The 27,591-nt window shown below is 43.8% G+C and overlaps 1 protein-coding gene across 1 annotated transcript in view; it reads left to right on the top strand.

The window, feature by feature from the left end:
* The window catches only part of DSCAM (DS cell adhesion molecule), a 607,252-nt gene extending 598,830 nt beyond the window's left edge, over nucleotides 1–8,422 (top strand). Inside the window, exon 33 of the mRNA XM_074969783.1 lies at nucleotides 7,551–8,422. Coding sequence (XP_074825884.1) covers nucleotides 7,551–7,891 — 341 coding nt within the window. The 3' untranslated portion in view covers nucleotides 7,892–8,422. The remainder of the gene's footprint in view (nucleotides 1–7,550) is intronic.
* The last annotated feature ends 19,169 nt before the right edge of the window (nucleotides 8,423–27,591 follow it).

The raw sequence follows: 27,591 nt of genomic DNA on the forward strand, positions 1-27,591 counted from the left end.
TCACACCTCCCAACTGCAGTGTGGACGTACCTGAGACTCAGTTCTTAGTAAGGGGTGATGTAATTTCTACTTACCAGGAACAGCTGTTCCCCTTCTTCTGTGAAAGAGCATAAGTAACTTTAGCTCTTGAAAGGATAGAGCTTATTTCCCCCTCATGGCTGGCCAGTTACTCTGCCAGTGAGTAAAAGGGGAGGAAGTGGAGCAAAGTTTCTCCCTGCCCATTTATTCTCTGGGGCTAGCATTCACAAACCAAGAGATGTGCTCTCCATCAGACTCAAACCCAAGATCTGTGTAGGCCAAGCTAGGAGGCACAGGCTGATCCTTCTTACTGCCCTGCTCAGTTGAGTAAAACATGAGCACTATCTAACCCTAAGAGATTTGTGTTTGAAAGAGGCTTTTTCTTTCTCATAGCTCCAGTTATTCCTTGTGATTATTATAACTCCATAGCCTGTTGCTATGGAAATGATTGTAATGCAACACAGACAACTCTATTGGTTCAGTGCAGCAGAAAATGGACAATGTGGGCGCAAGATCTTATTTCAAAATACTGACAGCAACAATTGTAAGAAGTATTACAGCTAGGCTATCTAAGAATATCCTAAAAAAGAAAAGGAGTACTTGGGTGTCAGAATTTCCTGACACCCAATTTTCAGCCACTTGTAACTTTCTGAAATGTCTCTTTTGAACTGATGTTTCCTAGGCCTGCGATCAGCCAAGCTGAATTTTTTTTAATGTTTGAGTGAAAACTGTTTAGCCTTATTTGAGAACAAAAACCCTTTTTGATTATTCAAAATCTTGCCCCCTTTGTTTGACCCCCTTTCACACCTCAAGAGGTGGGGATAGAATGTTGAAATTTGTCATGAAAATGGTCGTCGTTGAGGAGAAATACTTTGGGGTGTTCAGGTGAAAATTGGTTTTGATTTGGCAAAGTCACGATCCATTAGACACACCACACAGATACTGCATACCGAACTGGTATCCAGATACTGCATACCGAACACGATCCATTAGACACACCACACAGATACTGCATACCGAACCGAGACTCCCATAATGAGTGTGGCTCAGATCCTTGGCTTGTGTGGAACAGTTTAAAAAAAAGATGGAGGAACTGTCTGAAGTTTGAAGGATATTTAGGCTAGGTGTCTTCACAGGTAAAAAGATGTGGGCTTGGTTTGGGTTTGAGTTAATTGGTGGTTTGGATCAAAATAGCTATCTCACTGTAAAATCCTAGTGGAGGAAAAGCATAAGTAGTTTTTATCTCATTGTAGGCAGTCAAGGTCAGCGCTATGTCCCCCAGCCTGGATCTGACCTCCCTTAGCTGCATGAAGGTACCAATTACCCATCTCAGCTAGGATTTTCCATCAAGTTAGCTTTCTCAGTGTAAAAACACACCTTTTTTGCAATGCAGTCACAGCCTAAGGAAACATCCTTTTTCTGGGCAAAAGATATTGTAAATGATAAATGCATGTAGGGAAGTCACAGTATTTGGTTATTTAAATTTTTTAGAAGATATCACTTCATAACATGTACTGTGTGGACTATTTCAACTGCTGTAGAGGTTTTGCCACTCAGAAGGAAGGACAAAGTCAATGCTCAATTAAATTGCAGGGTTCATATTTGAATGGATGATTATTATTGATGTACATACTCCATTTTTCCACAGACAGTATATCTCTTATTTTTAAACCCCTCAGAAAGCTATAGATTCTGAATGGTTTTTGTACTAATTAAGCCTAAATGCATAAATTATTAAACGTATTCCTTTGCCCTGCTTACGCATTTGAAAGGTTTGCTTTCATTGCTAATAAGGTGCACACAGCACTGAAAAGAGGTAATTAGAGCATCAAAGGCAATGAACCATCTTAAAACTTCATAATGCTTTGCCTGAAAAATTTAACATTCAACTGAATTCAACTTTGGCAGGGTAGGAACAAACTGAAAAACAAATAGACCAATGTATCAGGAAATATGAGAAATGAAAGCTTGCCATGTTATTTCTGTAGCCATGGCTCTCCCATCCTTCTTAATCTTCTTAAAATACCCTCACCCTTGATCTAGGAAGCCAAAGTGGACCCCTGTGGTCATACTTCAAAGACTGTTTTTCAGTCAGAAATATTAGTTCTAACAAATCAAAGACTTTTTTCATGCCGTGATATGGCTCCAGTCCTAGCGAGGGGGGTGGGGGGGAGTTAGATTCTTGAAAGTTTTCTTTTTCAACACTTTTAATCATCTGTTTATCTTAGAAGTTGCAAGGAGTGATGCTTCTTTCTTGTTACAAAAACTGCTGCTTCATTACAATATGAAAATATGCACATCACACAAAATAGCTAGTGTTCAGGGTAAATCCAAGATAACTTTACATACTGTGTTAGGGGATTTTGGAGAATCGTAGGACTGGAAGGGACCTCGAGAGGCCATCTAGTGCAGTCCCCTGCACTCAAGGTAGGCCTAAGTATTATCTAGACCATCCCTGACAGGTGTTTGTCCAACCTGCTCTTAAAAATCCCCAATAATGGAGATTCTACCACCTCCCCAGGCAATTTATTCCAGTGCTTAACCACCCTGACAGGTAGCAAGTTTTTCCTGATGTTCAACCTAAACCTCCCTTGCTGCAATTTAAGCCCATTGCTTCTTGTCCTGTCCTCAGAGGTTAAGAAGAACAATTTTTCTCCCTCCTCCTTGTAACAACCTTTTATGTACTTGAAAACTGTTATCATGTCCCCTCTCAGTCTTCTCTTCTCCAGACTAAACAAACCCAATTTTTTCAATCTTCCTTTGTTACTCTTTGTTACTCTTCTCTGGACTTTCTCCAATTTGTCCACATCTTTTCTGAAATGTGGCACCCAGAACTGGACACAATATTCCAATCAGGCCTAATCAGTGCAGAGTAGAGCGGAAGAATTACTTCTCGTGTCTTGCTTACAATACTCCTGCTAATAGAACCCAGAATGATGTTTGCTTTTTTTGCAAAAGCGTTACACTGTAGACTCATATTTAGCTTGTGATCCACTATGACCCCCAGTACTCCTTTCCGCAGTACTCCTTCCTAGGCAGTCATTTTCCATTTTGTATGTGTGCAATTGATTGTTCCTTCCTCAGTGGAGTACTTTGCATTTGTCCTTATTGTATTTCATCCTATTTACTTCAGACCATTTCTCCAGTTTGTCCAGATCATTTTGAAGTTTAATCCTATCCTCCAAAGCACTTGCAACCCCTCCCCGCTTGGTATCATCCACAAACTTTATAAATGTACTCTCTATGCCATTATCTAAATCATTAATGAAGATATTGAACAGAACCGGACCCAGAACCGATCCCTGTGGGACCCCACTTGTTGTGCCCTTCCAGCATGACTGTGAACCACTGATAACTACTCTCTGGGAATGATTGTCCAACCAATTATGCATCCACCTTATAGTAGCTCCATCTAGGTTGTATCTAGTTGCACTTCTTATTTTGTGATGTATTAATACAATCCTGTTAAAATTGTGCACTCCTTCATATGCAAATTACTATAAAAATGACTGCATATTGTTTGTAAAGATTAAAGACTCTCCTAGCAGAAGTGGATTTAGAGAAACCCTTTTTCTTTCATATGGTCCAGAAAGCTCTCAAATGTGTGTATATATATTGTTTTCTATCTGGCTCCTTGAAAGTAAAATCCTAAGCTATATGAAGTTAAAGACTTTTCTTTTTTACAATCCATGTTTAATCCACTAGTCTCAGGAAGCAGCTAAGTGGTAAGTGATTGAAATGCATATTTAATATGAGAGCTGGGGCCTGCCAATAAGATCTGGATTTCACTCTGATCTTGTTACTGTTACATAAAGTATATTGTGGGGAACATACAGTGCAAGCAGCAAAGGGTATAAATGGCCAGTTTGTATGGCATATTTAAGACATGACCAGTTCCATTCTACTCTTAATGAAGTGGTACAGCTATATCGTCTGCACTGTGGGTAGTAGGAGTTAAGCGTGCTAAAAGCATTACTATGATGACAGTGATCTCTAGGGAAAAGGCCGTTGCTGCACAAAACGGTATTGGTGATTCAGTACAGTAGGTAGCGCTCGTTCCCTGAATCGTATGGAACCAATGTTCCAACATGGTGTTAAAGGGCTCTGTGCTGCTGAGTGTGTCATTGTTCCGATGCAACATAAAACCCAGGTCCTGATGGCTAATAACCTCAAAATGTTTGCAAGCATAAAGGTGTGACTCCCAAGGGCCTGTATGGGTACTTACGTACCATCTACCATAAGTCTTCCTCCCATTTCAGTTGCATACACTGTTGTTCACTTCCTGTCCTTACCAGCTGAGCAGTGTAGCTGTGTGATGGTGCACTTCACCCTGGTGGTGGCTGCAGTCCTGCAGTAGTTAAAGTGACTCATGTACATGTAAACTGCTTTGGGATGAGGTATCAGTGAAATGTAAAGTAGTAATTATTAGGCCCTTGACAATTTGCCTTTCATCTTCTGAGTGGTAACCATATGATTATGGGCACACACTATTTTTCCTGTTCTTGTATAAATGATGCTGCAGTATGTCAGCTGAATCCTGAGACTTGCACTACATCCTACTATGTGGAGGTTAAATACAGTGTACTGTACATCTGTATTGGAAATGTAACTAGAATAAAACATATGGTGCCAGACAGTGCCTGCAGGAGATCCACAGGAATAAACTGTGATTCTGTCCAAATATAACTTCTCAGCAATTTTTCTGTCTGTGACTTTAAATCATGAATAGATTAGAAGCTATTTATCTTTTAGATAACAATAACATTGCCTTTACTTTTAGGACAAGGTAAAGAAGCTGCTTTATTTTAAGGTATTGGGCAACTTTCAGTTTGATTAGTCAAAAATACCACCCTCCCGCATCAATTGACAGGGCCAGGACAGTCCCAGTAGCAAGGGTGGGAGGAACTTGCCAAGGCATAATATGTAGCTCCTTCTATGGGCGTCTTTGGCACCCATTGGCCAGCTCAAGGAGGGGGTGCTGGTTGACCAGCATTCCCCACCTCCCAGAATTTAGTCCAGTTCAGGGGCCATGTGGAGCCTTATTCGGCTCTATTCCAGCAGCCCACCCTACCCACCGAATTAGGAATGGGAACCCAGCCTGACAGATGCCGCAGGTGTTGCCAGTTACCTGTTTAGGGCGTCAGGAAGGATTTTTTTCTCCCATGGGCTGTTTGGCAGAGGACCAGTGAGATTTTTGCATTCCTCGCAGCACTTTCAAGCCACCGTGGGTTAAGTAGGATCATGCTTACTACCTACATGAGGTACTTGGGTAGAGTTGTTTATCCGTCTCAACTTGTGGCCAGTTTCCAGTGTGGGTAAGAGAATAAAATGAACAGTTCCCAGAAGTAAAAGACCTGCGATTTCGGTGATGGGCCTTGGGCTCATGTGATAGGGTGAGACCTTGTGGCCTTTGCGGGCTGCGGTCCCCACCCTGCTGCACCCTCTAGCCCCTTCACAGAGGGGGAAGGTGCTAGGACTCAGAGAGAGCTGAGTCCTGGGGGGTAGGTTGAGGAGAGCCACCTCATGTTATGGGTCATATGGTAAGGAGTCCTGGAACCAACTCCATGTCTGGTATAGGAGAGTAAGGATGATTGGTGGGTAGCTCCCCTCCCTTGTGTTAAAGTTTAATAAACGTTGCAGCCTGTTGCTTAATGCCATGCATGGGTTCTCCTTTTGCCACCGTGTCTGCATCAAACTGTCTCTGCAACAGGGCACCAAGAAGTCCTCTGCTGTTTATGATACTGACACAGACCAGCCTGTATTTCTGCCATTTCCAACAGTTCAGGTTTATGTACTATTGTTTGCTCTAGAAAAGACTTTTACTTAAAACACTTGGCATGCATTCATTTTATAAATGTGGGTGTCATTTTACATATAACCCTGAAGAGAATTATTTCCATTTACAGGGGTACTTTGACATGTGAAAATGCTGCTCCCCAATTTATCTAAATCCATTCTAGTTGGAATGGGATGTTGGAAGCGGTTGCTATTGCATTGTAATAGAAAACTATAAGCTTCTGAGAACTCTCATCCCCTTTTAGGATATGTCTACACCGCAGTTAGACACCTGTGGCTGGCCCGCGCCAGCTGATTCAGGCTTGTGGGGCTTGGGCTAGGGAGCTGTTTAATTACGGTGTAGACATTAGGGCTTCGGCTGGAGCCCAGACTCTGGAACCCTGTGAGGTGCAGTGTTAGAGATCTTCAGTTATGTGGCTGTGGATGGGAATGGATGCCCAAAATTGATGAATTGTCATTATCGTGCTATACCAAGAACCCAGATCTGAAGGTATTTCTCACCATCATCACCCATGGATACATCTTCAACATCAAAACTTTTTGGAAGGAAACATGCTTTAAATTTGCTTCTTTTTTCTGGTGTCCTTGAATTTTTGCGAGTCAGTCTATGAAAGAATAAGACAATATTAGATTAAATTAAACTGATTTGTGTAGCAGGGCTAGCAGATGGGCAGATGCATACATAAGAACAAGGATACGCTAAATCTTCTTCCCCCCGTGGTGCACAGTGACCACAGAGCAGCTCCAAAGAGGGTATTCCAACTCAAGAGTGGGAGTGGGTTCCCTAGCTCTGTATGAAGCCCCTTGCCTGCAAAAAATGATGGGAGGATGTGTGCAATCATAAATCCTCTAGCCCCATCAGTGTAGCATTATTGGCTACAACTATAAATGCTCAAAAGTCAGGAGATGAAAAAAGTGAGGGTTCATAGTAATGCTAACTGAACAGTGTTAATTGTTCATGTGTTGTATTTTCTATCCCTGTGTTGCTCTTTTAATGTGTACGCTAATAAGTGAGTGTGTGTGTAGTTAAACGTCTACCATAAGGAAAGAAAGAAGGATGCTGTAGTGTCTTGATCACTATCCTGAGTAATCTGGAGACCCAGATTCAATACCCTGCGCTACCACAGATTTCAGCTCTGTGCCTTAGTTCCCCATCTGTACAATAGGGATGATAGAACTTCTCTACCACTCAGATGGTGTTGTGATGGGGACCAGTGATGGATGTCATAAGATGTACAAGCTGTGCAAAGAGGGCACACTGAGATTACTATCAGGGCCCTCACTTTTTTATATTTTAACTTTGGGGTGTTTAAATTTGTAACCTAGTGTTATTTCATCCAAATGTTGTATAATTAATTATTTTTGTGCTAGATGGAGCCTTTAGTCAAAATTCGGGGGGGGAGGGGTCACTGAAAACCAAACCAATATTTTTCAACGTTCAGTAGTCAAAGCCTTCCAGTTTTTGACAACCAAAAACCAAAAAAAATATTATTTTTTGGTCTTTAACGATAAATTATGAAAAAAGTCCTTCAATTTTTTTTCATACAAAATAAAATAAATTTTGACCAGCTTCGTTGCCTTTGTGTTATGAACATTCCGATGGGGTCAGGGAAGTCTTGGTTTGAAATCAGGTTAAATGGCTGCCTAAATGCTTGAGTCTATATCAGCCAAATAGGCAGTTTTACTGAATTGCATGAAGATAACTAAGAGGTGTCTCTTCATATTTTTCTTCACAGGTGACCTCATGCATTTGCCACCGTATCTTAGAATGGACTTTTTGTTGAATCGAGGAGTTTCAGGCACTAGCAGAGACCTGGGTTTGGGCCAAGCCTGCTTGGAACCTCAGAAAAGCCGAACCCTGAAGCGTCCCACTGTTCTGGAGCCGATACCTATGGAAACATCCTCCACGAGAGAAGTACAGTCATGGCAACCTGGTGCTGTGGCAACATTACCTCAGCGAGAAGGGGCTGAGCTAGGACAGGCAGCTAAAATGAGCAGCTCCCAAGAATCCCTGCTGGACTCCCGGGGCCACTTGAAAGGAAACAATCCCTACGCAAAATCTTACACCCTAGTATAACAAAAAGAGCATGGCTGGACAGTGGCTGTAAATACTTACAATTAAAAAAACCAATCAAAGCTACCTTTTTTATTGAATTCCAATATTTATAATTAAAGAAGATTGCCAAAATATTTGAAAAAAATGCAAACTACAGACAGTGCAAAGACTCTCCTGCTTTTTTTCTGTCTGAGTGTGAGCTTCATCTGACTGGACATCTGAATTTTTGGGTAAAAGAAGTCCAGTTTTCTGATCTTCACAAGCTTTTGTGTTTTTACTGATTTTCTACAAAGTGCATGGGGACTAAATAAAACATTTTAACTGAAGTTCCATCACACAAGATTAAAAAGAAGGAAAACAAATCACCCTATTTCTGAATTTAACAGGGACATTGATCTGGGAAATCAAAAAGTCTTTTGTCATGTTTGCACACTTTTTTTTAAATTAGAAAATGGGTCCTTGATCGATCTTTTTGTTTTGTTGTTAATTAGGATGAGTGCTGTCAGTGGAGGGGGGGAAATCAATTTGCTTTTTTTTTTTAATAATTTAATGAGACACACTTTGCATTTTGTCTATGCGAAATAAAAGGGTCTTCTGCCTTTATTTGTGATCTTTGCTTGCATCACTTTCTGCTGTGCTTGGTTTTCCTTATGTCCAGTAACTATTTCAGCACTTTCACCCTGTATACTTTACACAGGCAAAACCTTCATTGACTTTGCTGTTTGGATGCTTTTTCTAAGAGAGATGCTCTAGTTCAGTGGTTCTCAAAGCCGGTCCGCCGCTTGTTCAGGGAAAGCCCCTGGCGGGCCGGACCGGTTTGTTTACCTGCCACGTCCGCAGGTTCGGCCGATTGCGGCTCCCACTGGCCGCGGTTCACCACTCCAGGCCAATGGGGGCTGCAGGAAGGGTGGCCAGCACGTCCCTTGGCCTGCGCTGCTTCCCACAGCCCCCATTGGCCTAGAGCGGCGAACCGCGGCCAGTGGGAGCTGTGATCGGCCGAACCTGCGGATGTGGCAGGTAAACAAACCGGTCTGGCCCGCCAGGGGCTTTCCCTGAACAAGCGGCGGACCGGCTTTGAGAACCACTGCTCTAGTTCAAATAGGAATGAATTCAGGGAAGTCCTATGGCCTGTGCTATACACGAGGTCAGAGTAGATGATCACAATGGTCCCTTCTGGCCTTAGAATCTATGAATCTTTGATTTGGAATGGAGTTTGGCCTATGGAAGGAGAGCAGGGACATGCCTTTAAAATGTATTGGTATTTGCTGAGACAGAGATCCCTTGCTAATGGGGTAACGGGCAAGACTGTTGCAAAGGAGTGAGGTGCTTGGAACAAAACCAGCATTGGATCTTCAATGTACTCTTTAGACCTGATCCAAAACCCACTGAAGTCTGTCGGAGTCTTTCTGTTGACTTCAAGAGGTTTTTCGATCAGGCCCTTTATTAGTATTTTGAAAATGTAACAAGGAGTGTTTTGATGTTACTTTGCTAGCTCTCTAGGGGTAAACCTCGAGTCCTTTCTGTAGGCATCATTCCCCTTGGCTCCACTGTTATCTTGTCCACTTCAGGACTGAATAGTCAAGCTTCTCCCTATGACAGGACAAGGTGGGTCTTTCCAACCATCCAGAAAAATCTTTGTACGCATTACTTCCTAAGCAATTGTAAGAAATGTGCTTTCTATCAACCTGTCTTTTCTTTTTAAGAAGACAAAGACCTCTTTTTACCAAGGACATCCCCACTCACGGAGCTTCATTGCACCTTTTGCTTACATGAAAATATTGTTTATTTTGCAGAAAATAGAAAGTATTAAACCAATACAGTTCGTGGGTTTAACACAACAAAAAAATAACCTTGGTAATCTCTAAGCTCCTATTTCTGTGTTCTAGTCTTTCTGTCTTTGACAAAATATCCATAACAATGGGGTAGCATGCTGTATGTCTTATTATTTTATTATGTATTTGTAAAGACCCTGAGCATAGTATTTGAGCACATGCTATTGAAGTCAATGGGACTTAAACGTGTGCTTACGTGCTTCATTACATTAGGGCCTAAGCACCAATAATGTGGTTGGTACAGCAGAAGGGACAAAATGAAGATGGCCTAAGGGCTTTTCAGCTGGCAGGCCAATAGAGAAATAGAGGGTGATAACTAAGACTATGTTTATGTCACGGAGGTCATGGAAGTCATGGAATCCCTGACATACAGAGACCTCGGTGACATTCTCTGCTTCAGCCCCTAGGGCTGCGGGACTCTGGCACTGGCAGCCAGTGGGGCCCCGGCAGGGTTCCAGGGACAGTCAACAGGGGGCTCCCTGCATGGTTCCAGTGACAGGTGACAGACTCCTGAGGGGGCCCTCCTCAGGGTCCAAGGACGAGGGGAGCAGCTGGGGGTGTCCCATTTTTCCTTTGGGAAATATGGTGACCCTGCAGCTTCCAGCTGCCGCAGACAGAGGGGGAACCCCACAGCTCCCAGCCACCATGAAGCTGAAGCAGCAAAAATCACAGACAGGTCACAGCTTCCGTGAATTTTTGTTTATTGCCCGTGACCTGTCCATGACTTTTACTAAAAATAACCATGACAAAATCTTAGTCTTAGTGTTGACCATTTCCCCATGTAGGCCACTAACCTGACCAACCTGATACTACTGCTGGTCAAAACCCAGGGGTTTTTCCAGCAAAAATTTCCAAATTACAAATTTACACTAAAAAAATTTCAATTTTTCACATGAAATTTCACTTTGAAGTCGCCTATGAAAAATGGAAGCAGTTTAATGTAAACTTGTCATTTTTTTTTCTTTTTGGTTCAAATAGAAATTGCTGTTTTGTTTGGGTTTTTAATAATCAACATTTTCATCTTCTGAAAATCAAATGAAAAAATCCCAGCACATGCTGCAGTGCTTTGCTGGATCAGAAACAGCAAACTCAGCGCCCCACAAGACTGAGTCCTTACTGCTCTGTGACCCTTATGCATTTTTCCTTTTTTATTAAGAGAAAAACACACACCTGTTAAAATGTGTCTTAAAGAATTAATTGATTTACATAAAAACATGTGAATGACCCAGGGAAGGAACCTGGGCTTGAATGTATTACAACGGACTTAGAAATGCCTGGTTGAAATTGCTTTCATGTGGTGCATGCAGTAACTGTGAATAGATGACAGTGCCCAGGGTTGGGGGTAAAGTCTCCGTTTTAGCTTTTATTATTTTAACCCCCCCCAAAACAGAAATGGAGCAGCCGCCACAATTAAATGAGGTGTAGATCATGTAGAAAAATGTCTAACGTTCTTACATGTTTCACAAAAATAAAAAGCTATGGGAGGAATTGTTACCCAGGATCCAGGCAAAGAGGATCCTCGCTGCATGCAGGTTTCCCCTTTCCTACACTGGTGTGGGCTTGTCAACTATCTCCAACATGTGCCCTTCATAGATCTACAGAGGGATGGCCAGGAGGACACACATTGCAACCAGTGGTAACTCTACTAAAAGCTAATGTAACCTGAGTCTGCATTAACTCTTGTATGGAGCCCACTCCTTATTTCAAAACATTTATAATGAGGCAGGGAGAGTTCTAGAGTTAGTTGTGTAAGAGCTTAGCCTAAATAATGGATCTTGGTGCTAGAGACCCAAGCCCTAAGTAATAGGGCAGGCAGTCCCTGAGCCTCTGGGTAGACACAGGCCCTCCATTGGATTCCCCACACGCAGGGTGGAGATTGACAGCTTCTGGGGGGATAAACCCTACCACATGTTCTACAGCATTGGGAGTGGGATAGAGGTGAAACCCCATCCACCAGATAAAACAAACTGTAGGAAACTAAATAAGGACAATCTCAGTGAGGATTCTTCCTCCACTGCCACCTGCCCCCAAGCCTCCTTGCACAGATTTTTCTGCAGGAGATGGTGATTCCCTTGCAACTGCTATTTGTATACATCAGACCTCCTCCAATGCTCCACCCCTAGCCATGCTTGGAATAATCTCCTATTTGCTGTCCACCAACCACCCATTCTCTGTCCTTTCCATTGATCCACTGAGAGGAAGAAAGATGGTCCAATGGTTAGGGCACTAGCTGAAGACCTGCATTCAAGCCTCTGTTTTCTTACAGCCTACCTGTGTGACCTTGGGCAAGCCACTTTGTCTCTCTGTTCCCTAGCTGAAATATGGGGATATTAGTACTTACCTATCTTACTAGCACGCACCGGCAGCTCCCCGCCCCGCACCCGGCCTCAGCTCACCTCGGCTCCGCCTCCACCTCCTCCCCTGAACTCGCTGCCCCGCTCTGCTTCTCCGCGCCCCCCACCCCGGCTTCCCATGAATCAGCTGTTTGGCGGGAAGCCGGGGAGGATTGAGAAGCAGGCCACGGCTTCCCGCTCAGGCTGAGGGTGGCGGAGGTGAGCTGGGGCGGGGAGCGGTTCCCCTGCGCGCCTCCCCTCCCCCGGGTTATCTGCTGTGGCGCGGGCGGCCCTCCTCGCGCCCCCCCTGCCCCAGCTCCCCTCCTCTCCCCCTCCGCCTCCCTGAGCCTGAGCGCGAAGCCGCCGCCTGCTTCTCAGCCCTCCCAGGCTTCCCGCGCGAACAGCTGATTTGTGGGAAGCCAGTGGGGGGGAGCGGAGAAGCAGAGCGGGGCAGCGTCTTCAGGGGAGGAGGCAGAGGTGGAGCGGATGTGAGGTGAGGTGAGCTGGGGCAGGGCATGGGGCGGGGCTGGGCGGAGAGCTACCGGTGGGTGCTCTGCACCCATCAAATTTTCCTCGTGGGTGCTCCAGTGCCGGAGCACCCACGGAGTCGGCACCTAAGGCACCACTTTTGGCCAGTTGTTAAATTTAGAAGCCCTTTTAGAACCGGTTGTCCCGTAAATTTAGAAGCCCTTTTAGAACCGGTTGTGAGACATGTTTAGAACCCTCATGGGACAACCGGTTCTAAAAGGGCTTTTCAATTTAACAACTGGTTCTAGCGAACCGGTGCGAACTGGCTCCAGCTCACCACTGACCACAACTCAGAGACGGTATACAGAAAGAATCTGCACAGTTTAGACGTAGCTTGGATGTGAGGAGCTAGAGAGAGATAGAAATTTAAAGACACCCATGTTACAGGCCTGAGTGACAGGCAGGTTGGTGGGGTTGTCTATAGTGCTCAAGAAACAAGGTAGTAGGGAGGGCTTTGGGGGAGGATTAAGAGCTCTGTTTTAGCCATGTCGAATTAACTGAAGGCTAGACATGAACAAGGGGATGGCAGAGACATAAATTGAGATTTTTGTTTGGCCAGAAGATGACGGGTCTGTATATCTAGATATTATCTCATCACACCCTTTTTTACTTACATTTTGTCCATTGTTTTGTTTGTGGTAAATTGTGGGCTCCTTGTTGCAGGGACCATGTCTTATTCTGTGTCTTTTAAAGGGTCATCTTCATTTACACTAACTGGCAGTCTCTGCAGAAAAGCCAAAGGTTGCATGGACTTGGAGACTGAGAGTCAAGGATGTGGAGGTCTGCGTGGAAACTTGTACAACAGTTGACATGCTTTAAATTATTTTGGATTAACAGAGAATATTTAAGAACATAAGAATGGCCATACTGGGTCAGACCAAAGGTTCATCTAGCCCAGTATCCTGTCTTCCCACAGTGGCCAATGCCAGATGCTCCAGTGGAAGCAATGAACAGAACAGGTAATCATCCAGTGATCCATCCCCTGTCACCCATTCCCAGCTTCTGACAAAGAGAGGCTAGGAACACCAACCCTGCCCATCCTGGTTAATAGCCATTAATGGACCTATCCACCATGAACTTATCTAGTTCTTTTTTGAACCTCGTTATAGTCTTGGCCTTCACAACATCCTCTGGCAAAGAGTTCCACAGGTTAACTGTGTGCTGTGTGAAAAAATACTTCCTTTTGCTTGTTTTAAACCTGCTGCCTATTAATTTCATTTGGTGACCCCTAGTTCTTGTATTATGAGAAGGAGTAAATAGCACTTCCTTATTTACTTTCTCTACACCAGCCATAATTTTATAGACCGCTATCATATCCCCCCTTAGCCGTCTCTTTTCCAAGATGAAAAGTCCCAAACTTATTAATCTCTCCTCATATGGAAGCCATTCTATACCCCTAATCATTTTTATTGCCCTTTTCTGAACCTTTTCCAATTCCAATATATCTTTTTTGAGATGGGGTGACCACATCTGCATACAGTATTCAAGATGTGGGCCTACCATGGATTTATATAGAGGCGATATGGTATTTATTATCTATCCCTTTCTTAATGATTCCCAACATTCTGTTCACTTTTTTGACTGCTGCTGCACATTGAGTGGATTGACTCCAAGATCTCTTTCTTGAATGGTAACAGCTAATTGAGACCCCATCATTTTATATGTATAGCTGGGATTATGTTTTCCAATGTGCATTTATCAACAGTGAATTTCATCAGCCATTCTGTTACACAGTCACCCAGTTTTGTGAGATCCCTTTCTAACTCTTCCCAGTCTGTTTTGGACTTAGCTATCTTGAGTAGTTTTGTATCATCTGCAAATTTTGCCACATCACTCTTTGCCCCTTTTTCCAGATCAGTTATTAATTTATTCCTACCCTTTGTTTCCCATCTTTTAACCAGTTACCGATCCATGAGAGGATCTTCCCTCTTATCCCATGACAGCTTACTTTCCTTTAGAGCCTTTGTGCTTACTGAAAATCTAAGGTTTCAGAGGAGCAGCCATGTTAGTCTGTATTCGCAAAAAGAAAAGGAGTACTTGTGGCACCTTAGAGACTAACACATTTATTTGAGCATAAGCTTTCGTGAGCTACAGCATCCGATGAAGTGAGCTGTAGCTCACGAAAGCTTATGCTCAAATAAATGTGTTAGTCTCTAAGGTGCCACAAGTACTCCTTTTCTTTCTGAAAATCTAAGTACACTATAACCACTGGCTCACCCTTGTCCACATGCTTGTTGACCCCCTCAAAGAATTCTGGTTCCCAGGGTTGTCAAGCCAACACCTTTCATCAGGATAAATGTGTGTATGTGTAATTTTTATTTTTATGTAGACAACGCAAACAACACACAGGTGAGTTTGAACATGCTGAATCCAACAGACTCCTCCAACATATCATAAGGATGAGAACATCTGGGCTGAAGCACTTTATGCTGACCTGCTGCGAAAAGTCACAGAACAAACAATCTTCCTGATTCCTCACTTCTTCTTTCTAACTATAATTTGGTGCCTTGTGCAGCAGTCAATGCAAACTTTGTCATCACCTTGCTCCCCTGAGGTAGAGAGAGAGAGAGCTTCAGCTTTCTGAAAGATACATTGAAGTCAAAGGAGCTACACAATTTACACCGCATGAGAATCTAGCCCATTCTTCTATATTTTTATTTAAAAAATTGAGTTCTTTTTCAAATATTGGCGGGGGGGAAGGAGGATGGAGAGGAGATCCCCTTTGGAGGAAATTAAATCAAACATGCAGCCTATTATTTTTAAAGTCTTTTTAAGCCTAAGTTACTTCCACTTAGGTCATGGCAATGGTTTAATGGTCTATTGCTGCTGACTCTGGAACATTCCAGCAAGGAAAAAAACACCTTTCACTATTAATTTTGTCTGAGCTTGCCTGAGCTTCCCAGGGGAGATCTCCGTTCCTCCCCAAAAAGACAAGTCTCTCATTAGGAAATACGCAGGTCCAGTGAACACATTAGGCCACAGCATAATGCAGTGAGGGGGACATTCTACACCTGCTCTGTTTTAAGGCAATTATATCCAATAGGTTATATTTCTTTATGTCCGCATTTCCATGCAGCATGCTTAAAAAAGCTAACTTAGGTTTCTAAGGTTCCATATTTATGACCTGCATTAATAGTGGATTTCATGAAATTGCTGGGCAATGTCATCATGGTCTGATTCTGGGAGTGTTCAGAGGTCTCTGTAAATGTCCAGGTGAGTCTACAGAAATGGTATCTTTTGTGTGGCAATTTGTGGCTAGAGCTGGGCAAACACTTTTGGATGAATAGCTTAGTCACCAAAAATGCCCCTTTTTGGGGTCAAATTTGGTGAACAGTTTCAGGCAAAAAAATGAAAAAAATTGAACCATTTTGTTTTGTCATTTTCCAAACAAAATGGTTAGATTTTTTTTAATTCAAAATGATGTTGTATAGAAATGTAGCCCGATATAGGAAAAGAAACCAAAAAAAAGGAGTAAAAACACCCACAAACAAAATGAATTAAAAATCAAACAAAAGCGCAAAGAATTATAATACTTTTGGGTCAAACAAAATGTTTCATTTGACTGAAACAAATGTTTTTCAGGTTTCCATTTCAGCCACCAAACAGGCTATGGCACAGGAAAAGCCATAGGTATATTGTGTGTGGCTTGATCCTGCAAGGTGCTGTGCACCTTTCACACCTTCAGTGAGAGTGGAGAATCCTCAGCACTTTGCAGGACTGAGTCTGTGCATATGGATATGTGAGAGTGTGATTGTGTGGGATGACTCCGAGAACACAACAGGCTAAATTCAGTCTTTGTGTAAGTGGCTGCAACTCCACTGACTAATTGTAAAGTGCTTCTCATCCTATGATAGTATTGTCCTTTTACAGGAAATCATTTAAAGCCTGAAATGGATTTCTTCCTCCTTCGGATAATTAGAGAGAATTTCATTGTCTCAAGGTGTTGACTTGGGAGGGAGAGCAATAACATTGTTTTAGGCATCTCTGTGTCCCGACTGGATAAGAAAAGTTACCCCTGATTTGCCTGACAAAAAAAAAAGTACTGTAACCTTGAACTCCCAAGTAAAAACACACCTTTAATATGTATTTATTCTCGGTTAATTGGTCACAGTAAAAGTGGTTCACATTGTATGAAATGAACAATGTACATTTAGCCACACAGCCTGAGGTCAAAATTTACACATCTAGCTATCTAAAGTTTAGGCTCCTAAACTCATAGTTAGGCACCTAAATAAATGAGTCCTGGTGTTCAGAAGTGTTGGGAATAGCTAGCTCCTGTTGTCGTCTATGGAAATATGGCCACTTTTATCTCGGTGGCTAGATATTGATTTAAGAGCCTAACATTTTCTATTTATCTGTGGAATCCATGATCTTAGCACCTGAGTGCCTCACACTCTTATATTTAATCTTACAATACCCCTGTGAGGCAGGGCACTGCTCTTATCCCCATTTTACAGCTTGGGAACTGAGACAAAGGGACTTGCCCAATGTAAAAGCAAACTAGGAAATTGTGGTCTAGATGAAATTACTAGAACTGGTTGAAAGACCATACAAAGAGTGTTATCAGTCGTTTGCTGTCAAACTGGCAGATGTATCTAGTGGGATTCCACAGGGGTTCTGTCCTGGGGCCAGTACTATTCACAATTTTCATTAATGACTTGGATAATGGAGTGGAGAGTGTGCTTACAAAATGTGTAGATGACACCAAGCTGGGAAGGGTTGCAAGCACTTTGGATGGCAAGATTAGAATTAGAAATTGGAAAATTGAAAAACCTTGAAAAATTGGAGAATTGGTCCAAAAATCAAGAACATAAAATTCAGTAAAGACAAGTGCAAAGTACTACACTTAGGAAGGCAAAAAATCAAATGCACAATTATAAAGCGGGGAACTGGCTAAGTAGTAGTACTACTGAAAATGATCCGGGAGTTATAGTGGATCACAAATTTAAGGGGAGCCAGTAAAGTGATTCAGTTGCAAAAAAGCTAATATAATTCTGGAGTGTATTAACAGGGTATCATAGGTAAAACACAGGAGGTAATTGTTCCACTCTACTCAGCACCGGTAAGCCTCTGCTGGCATAGGGTGTCCAGTTTTGGGTGCAACACCTTAGGAAAGATGCAGATAATTTGCAGAGAGTAGTTTCCAGAGGAGAACAAAAAAATGATAAAGGTTTATAAAACCTAACCCGTGAAGAAAGGTTTAAAAAATGGGCATATTTAGTCTTGAGACAAGAAGACTGAGCGGGGACCTGATAGCAGTCTTCAAATATGTTAAGGGCTGTTATGAAGAGGATGGTGATCAATTGTTCTGCATGTCCACTGAAAGTAGGACACGGTGTAATGAGCTTAATGGGCAATGGAGATTTAGGTTAGATATTAGGAAAAGCTTTCTAATGGTAAGAAGAGTTAAGGACATTGTAGAATCCTCATCATATGAGGTTTTTCATAACAGGTTAGAGATCTGTCAGGGATGCTGTAGATATACTTAGTCTTGCCACAGCACAGGGAGATGGACTAGAAGTCCTCTATAGGTCCCTTCCAGCTCTACATTCCTATGAATGTTACACAGGGAGGTAGTAGCATAGCAGAGAACTGAATTCAGGTCTCCCAACTCCTGACTAGCACACTAACCACTGGACCATTCTTTCAGAGGGGTAACCGTGTTAGTCTGTATCAGCAAAAACAACGAGGAGTCCTTGTGGCACCTTAGGGCATGGCTACACTTGCAAGTTAGAGCGCATTAAAGCTGCCCCGTGCGCTCTAACTCACGACGTGTCCACACTGGCAAGGCACGTAGAGCGCCTGGACTCTGAGGCTAGAGTGCTCCTGGCACTCCACCTCGGCAAGTGGAATAACGTTTGATGCGCCCCTGCTGGAGTGCCGCTGCGCCAGTATGGTCTGTCAATGCGCTCTGATCGGCCTCCAGAAGTGTCCCACAATGCCTGTTCTAGACACTCTGGTCATCACTTTGAACTCTACTGCCCTGCCCTCAGGTGAGCAACCGTCAGACCCTCCCTTTAAATTCTCTGGGAATTTTGAAAATCCCCTTCCTGTTTGCTCAGCCAGGCGTGGAGTGCTCTCAGAGAATCTTTCCAGGCGACCATGCCTCCACGGGCCAGCCAATCCCCAGTATGGAGCAATGGCGAGGGGCTGGACCTTATCAGTGTTTGGGGGAGGAAGCTGTCCAGTCCCCGCTGCGCTCCAGCCGTAGGAATTAAGATACCTTTGGGCAGATATCAAGGGACATGATGGAAAGGGGCCATGACCGGGACGCACTGCAGTGCAGGGTTAAAGTGAAGGAGCTGTGGGATACCTACCACAAAGCCCGCGAGGCAAACAGCTGCTCCGGTGCTGCCCCTGCGACCTGCCGTTTCTACAAAGAGCTGGACGTGATACTTGGGGACGACCCCACCTCCACTCTGAGTACCACCATGGACACTTTAGAGCCCAGTTCAACAAGGCAGGAGGAGGAGGAGGAAAGTGGGACCGAGGGTGCTGAGGAAGAGGAAGACGTCCCAGCATCCCTAGATGCATGCAGCCAGGAGCTGTTCTCAAGCCAGGAGGAAGGTAGCCAGTCGTGGCAGCCAGTGCTTGGGGAAGGACAAACACCAGAGGACGTGCCCGGTAAGCGGCTTTTATTTTGGGAAGGAAGTTATTCGGTGCAGGCTCTTGGGGCGAGGAGGGTTAGGGCTGCATGCATGCCTAGATGGAGAATAGGGCATTGATGTGCTCTCTCACATCACGGTAATTGGCCTCAGAGATCTCTTGAAAGGTCTCATCCAGAAGTTGGGTAAAGCGCTTGTGCAGGTTTCTTGGGAGAGCCACTGTGCTCCTTGTCCCAGTCAGGCTAATATGTCCGCACCACTGTGCCGTGAGGGGCAGGGGGACCATTGCTGGACACAGGCAAGCTGCATATGGGCCAGGGCGGAAGCCGAATTGCAGCAGAAGACCCTCCCTTACTTCCCAGGTCACCCTTAGCATCGAGGTATGTGGGGAGAGTGTTCAGTATAGGGGCCCCCTGTAGCTGTTAGCTCTCCCCAAGGCACAGCAACCCAGAGGACAGTACGGCTGTGAAACAATCAGTCCCCCTTGACCCCGTGCTTACTCACCATTTTGGGGCTCCTGTGGGATATTGCCCGTCTTGCTTTGAGATGGGCAAATTATGCTATTGTGTAGACTGTGCTTGTCTTTAAGTACGGGGGAATCATTGCTCTGTCTGGTGTGAACAATGCTGCCTCTGTTAAGTGTTGCATTTTGCCTTTACAGATGCAACCTTGAGATCTAAGCTGTCTGTGTTATCACTGGCCGAAAGACTCCAACTAATTAGGAAGAGGCCACGTAAAAGCAAAGAAGACATGTTGCATGAAGTAATGCAGCAGTCCCTTAACGAGAATCAAAAAGCTCAGCAGTGGAGGGAGAGCGAAAGGAGGATCCACCAGCAAAATGCGGAGTGCTGGCACCAAAGAGTGGAGCTCCAGCAGCAAAGCATGGAGCGGCTGCTAAGCATTATGGAGCGCCAAGCGGACTCAATACAGGCGCTCGTAGCAATGCAGATGGAACACATCTGTGCCCGCCCCCATCCCTGCAGCCCTTGTCCCAAAACTCTTTCCTTTGTGCCCCCATGTCACCTCCAACCCACTTTCCCCAACATCTGGGTTCTTATTGCCACCAGCTGCCTCCAACACCTGTAGATTAACCATCCAGCCCTGCAAACTACGACCCTTACCCACTGCACTCAGCCCCCATCACCATGCAGTACAGCCAGCCTGAAGTGCAGCACTCACTGCACAGCACTCCAGACAGGAAGCCTGAGTCTGATAACAGGACATACGCAAATCTGTGATTGTCCCGTTCCCCACCCCATCCCCTTGCCCTTTCTGTTTCCCAAGCAGTTGTGTTTCTTTTCAATAAATGGATTTTTTGGCTTTGAAAACATTCTTTATTATTGCATGAAGTAAAAGATACCTTAGCCCAGGAAAAAAACAGGCACTGCAAGTCAGCGTAGCAAACACAGATTCCTACTAACATTGGAACCACTGCACTTCACTCCCGTGCAGGGCACCAAACATTACTGGTGGCTTTCAGCCTCAAATTGCTCCCTCAAGGCATCCCTAATCCTTGCAGCCCCACACTGGGCCCCTCTAATAGTCCCGCTGTCAAGGCTCCCTGCGTAGGGTTTCATGAGCCACGGCATTAAATGGTAAGCGGGGTCGCCAAGGACCACAATGGGCATTTCGACTTCCCCTATGGTGATCTTCTGGTCTGGGAAAAACTCCCGGCTTGCAGCTTCCTGAACAGGCCAGCGTTCCAAAAGATGCGTGCGTCATGCACCTTTCAGGGCCAGCCTACATTAATGTCAATGAAATGCCCACGGTGATCCACAAGCACCTGGAGAACCATAGAGAAATTAACGTACTCGGAGGCTAGGTGGGCGGGTGCCAGAATTGGAATATGCGTGCCATCTATCACCCCTCTGCAGTTAGGGAAACTCATTTGAGCAAAGCCAGCCACAGTGTCATGCACGTTACCAGGAGTCATGGTTCTTCTGAGCAGGATGCGATTAGTGGCCCTGCAAACTTGCATCAACACTATTCCAATGGTCAACTTTCCCACTCCAAACTGGTTAGTGACCGATTGGTAGCTGTCTGGAGTTGCCAGCTTCCAGACTGCAATAGCCACCCACTTCTCCACTGGCAGGGCAGCTCTCAATCTCGTGTCCTTGTGCCGCAGGGTGGGGGCGAGCTTCTCACACGGTCCCATGAAAGTGGCTCTTCTCGTCCGAAAGTTCTGCAGCCACTGCTCGTCATCCCAGACTTGCATGACGATGTGATCCCACCACTCAGTGCTTGTTTCCCGAGCCCAAAAGCAGTGTTCCACGGTGGTGAGCATGTCCGTGAATGCCACAAGCAATCTCGTGTCGTATGTGTTACTCTAGTCGATAACATTGGACTCCTCACTGTCACTTTGGAGCATAAGGAGTTAACTCGACTGCCAAACGTGACGTGTTGGCGAGACTCGTCAGCATGTTCCTCAGCACTTTGGGATCCATTCCTGCAGACCGAAAGGGAAGACAGAGCGTGCAGTACAAAAAATGTTGAAAGATGGAACCAAATGTGGACAGAAGCACAGGGATTGCTGGGATACGAACCAAGGCATCCTGGGGCATTGGGACAGGACCTGGAATGCCCCCCACCCCCTTCCCACAAGCCACAGCGCCAGAATGGGAAGAGGTGCTCTGTGGGATAGCTGCCCATAATGCACCACTCCCAATGCCGCTGCAAGTGCCGCAAATGTGGCCATGCTGTCAGTGTGGACAGACTGCAGCGCTTTCCCTCCTGCGCGCTCCAAAGGCGGGTTTAACTCAAAGTGCTCTATATTTGCAAGTGTAGCCGTGCCCTCAGAGACTAACGAATTTATTTGGGCATAAGCTTTTGTGGGCTAAAACCCACTTCGTCAGAGGCATGGAGTGGAAAATACAGTAGCAGGTATATATACACAGAACATGAAAAGATAGGAGTTGCCTTACCAAGTGGGGGGGTCAGTGCTAACGAGGCAATTCAATTAACAGTAGAATACAAAGGGAGTAAAAATCACTTTTGTAGTGGTAATCAGGGTGGCCTATTTCAAACAGCTGACAAGAAGGTGTGAGTAACAGTAGGGGGAAATTAATTTTTGTCACTTTAAGCACTTGGGTTTAAATCTGTTGGCCTTAAATTCTTTGTGACCTAGAAGAGATGCTGCTGTTGTAGACAGGATTATTTCTGTGGTCCACATGCTGAATTATTTTTCTGGAAACCATAAAGAAAAAAGTGGCATGTGTTCAACTAGTTTTGGCATTTCCATTAAAATGATCCTGTGCTATCAGATAGGTTACAGGGGATTATATTGTTTAGGATTTCGGTTCATAATCCTTTAGTCCCATTGGAAGTCAGACTCTGTGGGACCTGTCAATGTCTCTACATAGACAAATTGATAATCTGTGTTTTAATATCTCCTTCTTTTCATTCGGTTAACCATGACAAATTGGTTTCTAAAAGTTCACCGAGATTGTTTGATGTAAGTAGTGCTATTCCAAGGGCCTAGTTTGAAGATACTTTTGTTCACAAATTAAAAAAAAGAAAAGCATTATGGAGCTATAAGGTTGCACACCACATCGGTTTCTTCACCTCACTATAATTACCCTAGCTTCAGTAATAGTGTAATTATATGCTTTTGTGAGGGAACGTACATTAACTGCAACCTGAATCAATCTGAACTTGAAAATTGCCAAGCACACACCACCATTGTTGCCAATAGAGCAAGTTATCTTAAAACTCCCACAAGTCAGAGCTAAAGGAAGGCTTAATTAAAGTTGGTGGCAGAATACAGATTCACACCTGAACCAACATATACAAAGAACCGAAAGCTGCTAATGTTGTTTGGGGATTCCAGTCTCTATTAAAATAATCCAATAGCTATTATTTAAAAAACAAAACCAAAAAGTAACAGCCTCACTTGTCTTTTATCCTAAACATAGGGAAATGGGTGACTGAAAGGTGGTTTGGTAAACTATTCCAAGCCAGCCTAGAGGGGCTTGTTCATTAGGCTTTGACTTGTTGGCAAACAGCTCCAGCCAGCTCTAATTAAATCACTGTCCTTGAAGGTGAACCCTTTTCAGTATTTATAAGCAGAGTAATGCAAGGTAAAGTGGCTCTGAAAAGTAATAGCATGGGCTCCATTCTGTACTGTTGAAATCAGTGAGAGTTTTGACATTGACTTCAGTGAGAAGATCAAGAGTCAAATCTTATAATGCTGTCAAGAATTGTGTTGTTTTTAATAAAAGAGGGGGAGGTTATGTAACAACTGGAGAAGAGTGTAGCTAGAGTAGCTATTTTAAAACTGGTTTGGTACACGGGAAAAGGAGAAACGGGATATATTTCAATGCCATTGTGTTGCAATTTTACATGCTACATACACGAACATTTTAGGTGTAGGTGACTAAAGTTAGCAATCTAAACCCATATAAGGGCACCAAAATATGTGGCCTGGTTTTCTGAGGCACTGAGTTGGGTGCTCAGCACCTCTGAAAATTGAGCCATTTGTTTAGGTGTCTATCTTTAGACCCCCAAATCTGAAAGTGTTGGACTTTAATTCCTTGCACACCTCACTGAAAGTGCACTCCAAAAACTGCTTGAGTTTCAGTTTAGTACACAGAAGTGTAGCCACTCCAGCAATATTACGTATAACGCTCGGCTGGTGTACTCACCTACTTACACAACATATGACACACAGGACGTGTTCTCAATTTGGCTTGAGTTTGATTGGCAGTGCATTGCCACTGGTACAGCCAGGTATGCTGAAGAAAGTGCTTATTCTGAAAGACAACAATGAGGGTGGCGCATACTCTCAGCTATCTAGTGAACAGCAGAATGGGATTTCAAGGAATCTCAAATCAGTCTTGCATTGCAGATCCAGCTGTCTCTCATAAATACTATGATTGGTTTGTTTATTTGTGGTTATAACAAACAGACATGAATAGACATTCTCCTGCACAGAAAATGTGAAGATCAATGTGAAATCTATGATAGGTTTCAGAGTAACAGCCGTGTTCGTCTGTATTTGCAAAAAGAAAAGGAGTATTTGTGGCACCTTAGAGACTAACCAATTTATTTGAGCATAAGCTTTCGTGAGCTACAGCTCACTTCATCGGATGCATGAGCTGTAGCTCATGAAAGCTTATGCTCAAATAAATTGGTTAGTCTCTAAGGTGCCACAAATACTCCTTTTCTTTTTGTGAAATCTATCACATTCTTGTTACTATCACTGTACCTTTTTCTTAATGGAACAGAAGAGGGAAAGTTGCTTATCTTCGTGAAACCACATCAGTGAACCACTCACTACCACATCACTCTGAAGCGTTCTTCTGTGAGTGTATATACAGGTATTACTAATTTAAGGCCAACTCCTTTATCAAACGTTTTCCTTTCTAGCAGACAGTGTCTCCCCCTTATTTTGATCATTTTGGTTCTTATTCTGAATTGATCACAGAGTTGATCTTTCGAACTCTTTGCCCACAAGGCCATGAATCAGAGCATTTATGGGCAATTTTCTAAAAGAGTGTGTTATAAGAACTGATATAGAATAGAATGCTCGGTCCAGTGCACAGCTGGAATCGCTGAGTGCAGGGAAGATGTGAAGGGGTTAGAGGAATAGACACCTCTCCCCAGGCCCTGGGTGGCTGCTACATCTGTCCTAAAGCTACATAAGTCCTTGTGGTCCTAAAATATCCCCTTCAAAGGGGTGTGGCTTAACACAGCAGCAAAGCCTCTGACCCACCTTCTGCACAAAGGCAGAGCTATGAAGCTGAGTTCAACACCACCTGTTTCTCCCCCACAGCCCCCCCATACAGCAGAACTACATCAATTCACCCAGCCGGGGCCCTGAGCAGATGTGGGAAAAGGGCCCGGGTTTTGCCCCTTAAAGCATATGCAGGAAGTGTTATTACAAAATTAACACTTTAACAAGGAACATGTTCAGTGTATAACAAAGCAATTAACACTGCATTAATCCCTATGCTTTATGGTGTGTGGTTTAAAATGGAACAGCCAGACTGGGACTGGTTCTAAGCAGTCTTGATAAAATTATTTGGTATAGGCCATATGGAAACAGTGAACAAAGCGCTGAGCTAGAACTTTCAAATAACACTCAACTAGCAGTACGCTGGGCACTAGGTGAGAGGACTTGAAATTTTGTCCTGAAAATTAGTGACTGACGTTCTCAACCAATGGAGCGATCAACTCGCACTTATGTATTTGAACCTGGCATTGATCTCAGAGTCCATGGAAAACTGAGCCTAAATCCCCATGTGCAACCTCTGAACACACTAGTAATATGCAGAGTGCCTGGAAAATAGATGGTGCTGTGACATACCAGGGTACAATTCAGACCAGTAGGGTGCTGTGTCACCCTTTCCCTCTGACCTGGGGTGCCCTTTACAATGTCTTGCTGCTGTAGCCTCCAACCTGGACTGCTCACAACCAGCCACCACCATGCAGGTTGCTCCCAGATGTGTATGTGTAACTGCAGCCTGCCAGTCAGACCCTGGCTGTCATCAGCCTTAATTATACTGTGGGATGACCCAAACACACGCCCAAGCCCGGCCTTTCCTCCAGAAAGCTACGTCCTGCACTGTCCAGCCTTTTCCCAGCTAGTCCAGAAATAGTAAGTTTGTTATGCCTTTAATATACACCAGTTTATCATGATAAATGAAGTTACCCAGACACTTTAACTTAAACACACTGGATTAGATGTAAACAATAAAACAAGTTTATTAACTACAAAGAGAGAGATTTTAAGTGAGTACAAGTAATGAGGCACAAAAGTCAGAAATGATTGCAAGAAAAATAAAATGCTTTCTAGTACCTTAACTTAACAAACAACATTTGATTCAAGAAAGAAATTCTCCGCACACGCTTCCAGCAAGATTATTGACCAAACTCTTTGGGTCAGGTTCCTCCCCCCCACTCACCCCCAAAGTCCAAACAAAGGCTGTTTCCTTTTGTCTTCTCAGATGAGGAGAATGTAATGGGCAGGGAGTGGGGTGTGTGTCTTGGGGTGTTTGTCAGTCCCCCAAAACATTTGTAGCTGAGAACTGGGAGACAAAGAGTCTCTGTGGAAGGATGTTCCCTGTTGGGTTTTTTTTCACCTGTCTGAGCTTCCTTTGTTTTCCCTTCCTGCTCGCTGACTCTCTTTACTGCTTCAATGCAAATTAAGACAAGCACACATTCCTTTGTTTAGGGCAGACCTGTTTGCCAACTTGTACCTGGCTAGGGCTGTGGGGTTTGGTACATGTGTTAAGAACCTCTTCATAACTTCACACACACAGTTGCCACACATATTTTATCAGAATATTACTGATCAGCAAGTTACGAGTTTTCAAATGATACCTCACAAGACATAATGTATACAAAGATTATTACAATAGTGTGTAGCACTTGAATACAGGCGTGTATTCCATCACAGTGAGATACCCTGAATTGAACAGACTGCTTTCCAGAACATGGGTTTGGTGCAGGCTCACGGGTACTAACTGTCTGAGCTTAGGGTGGGCCACACAAGGAAAAACAGGCCCAACCTACTCACTCCTCTACTTCACTATTTCTACCAAAATACAGGGTAACTTCTCCATGCATGCTGCAGTAACACATGTGCCTATGCAACCGATCTGGGTGAAGAGCTGCAAATTAACCTTGAATGGGTAAGCAATTCTCAGAGAGGGGCAGCTCTTCTTAATTTCCAGCCATGCAGAAAGAGAGACAGGAAGAGGAAGTGTGGGACAAGAAAATAAGCAACTTGCTCAGTGATGGACAGTGACCTGTGACAGCGCTTAGCTCCCTCTCAGAGCTCTACCAGCACTCAGTTTTCAGCATGCTTATTTTAGATAATGCCTTAAGGCTGAAAGAACCCAGCCAACTTTTGATGCGTTTTCGCTGACTCCTACGTGAACAATTAAAGTGATCAAAATATCAGTAAAAACACAATCCAAATTAATTGGTACCTGGAAAGCAGAAAAATTAACACCCACAATAGAATTAATCAGTGATCAAATTATGTGACAGCCAGTTGTATTCACAGTAAAATAATAATGATAATACGACAAACCCAAATTATGTCCTGCTTTATAACCTGTAGAACCCTATGACTTCAGTGGGGTTTTATGGTGAGCAAAGTAAGGCTGGATTAGGCCAGCGAGAAGCAGTGTAAATGATCCCCTGGGTGCACAAATGTTGAAAAAGTTGTAGTTCAAAAGCTAAAACTGCACAGTGTACTGAAATTTGCCACAGTTTTAAACCCAGCATGATACGAATGTTGACGTTGCTACACATTTACATGTCTGTATTACAGAGCCAAACTGAAGCTCGATAGCATCCTTTTTATAGGTCTTTTTATAGCTTTAATCAAAGTTTAAACATTTCGGAACAGCTGCATTGTCAAACGTTAGTTTTAATCTGTGAGATGCGGTAAGTGGAAAGACCTCAATTGTTGTTTG

Source organism: Natator depressus, chromosome 1 (genome assembly GCF_965152275.1).
Source record: "Natator depressus isolate rNatDep1 chromosome 1, rNatDep2.hap1, whole genome shotgun sequence".
In the NCBI taxonomy this organism is placed as follows: domain Eukaryota; kingdom Metazoa; phylum Chordata; order Testudines; family Cheloniidae; genus Natator; species Natator depressus.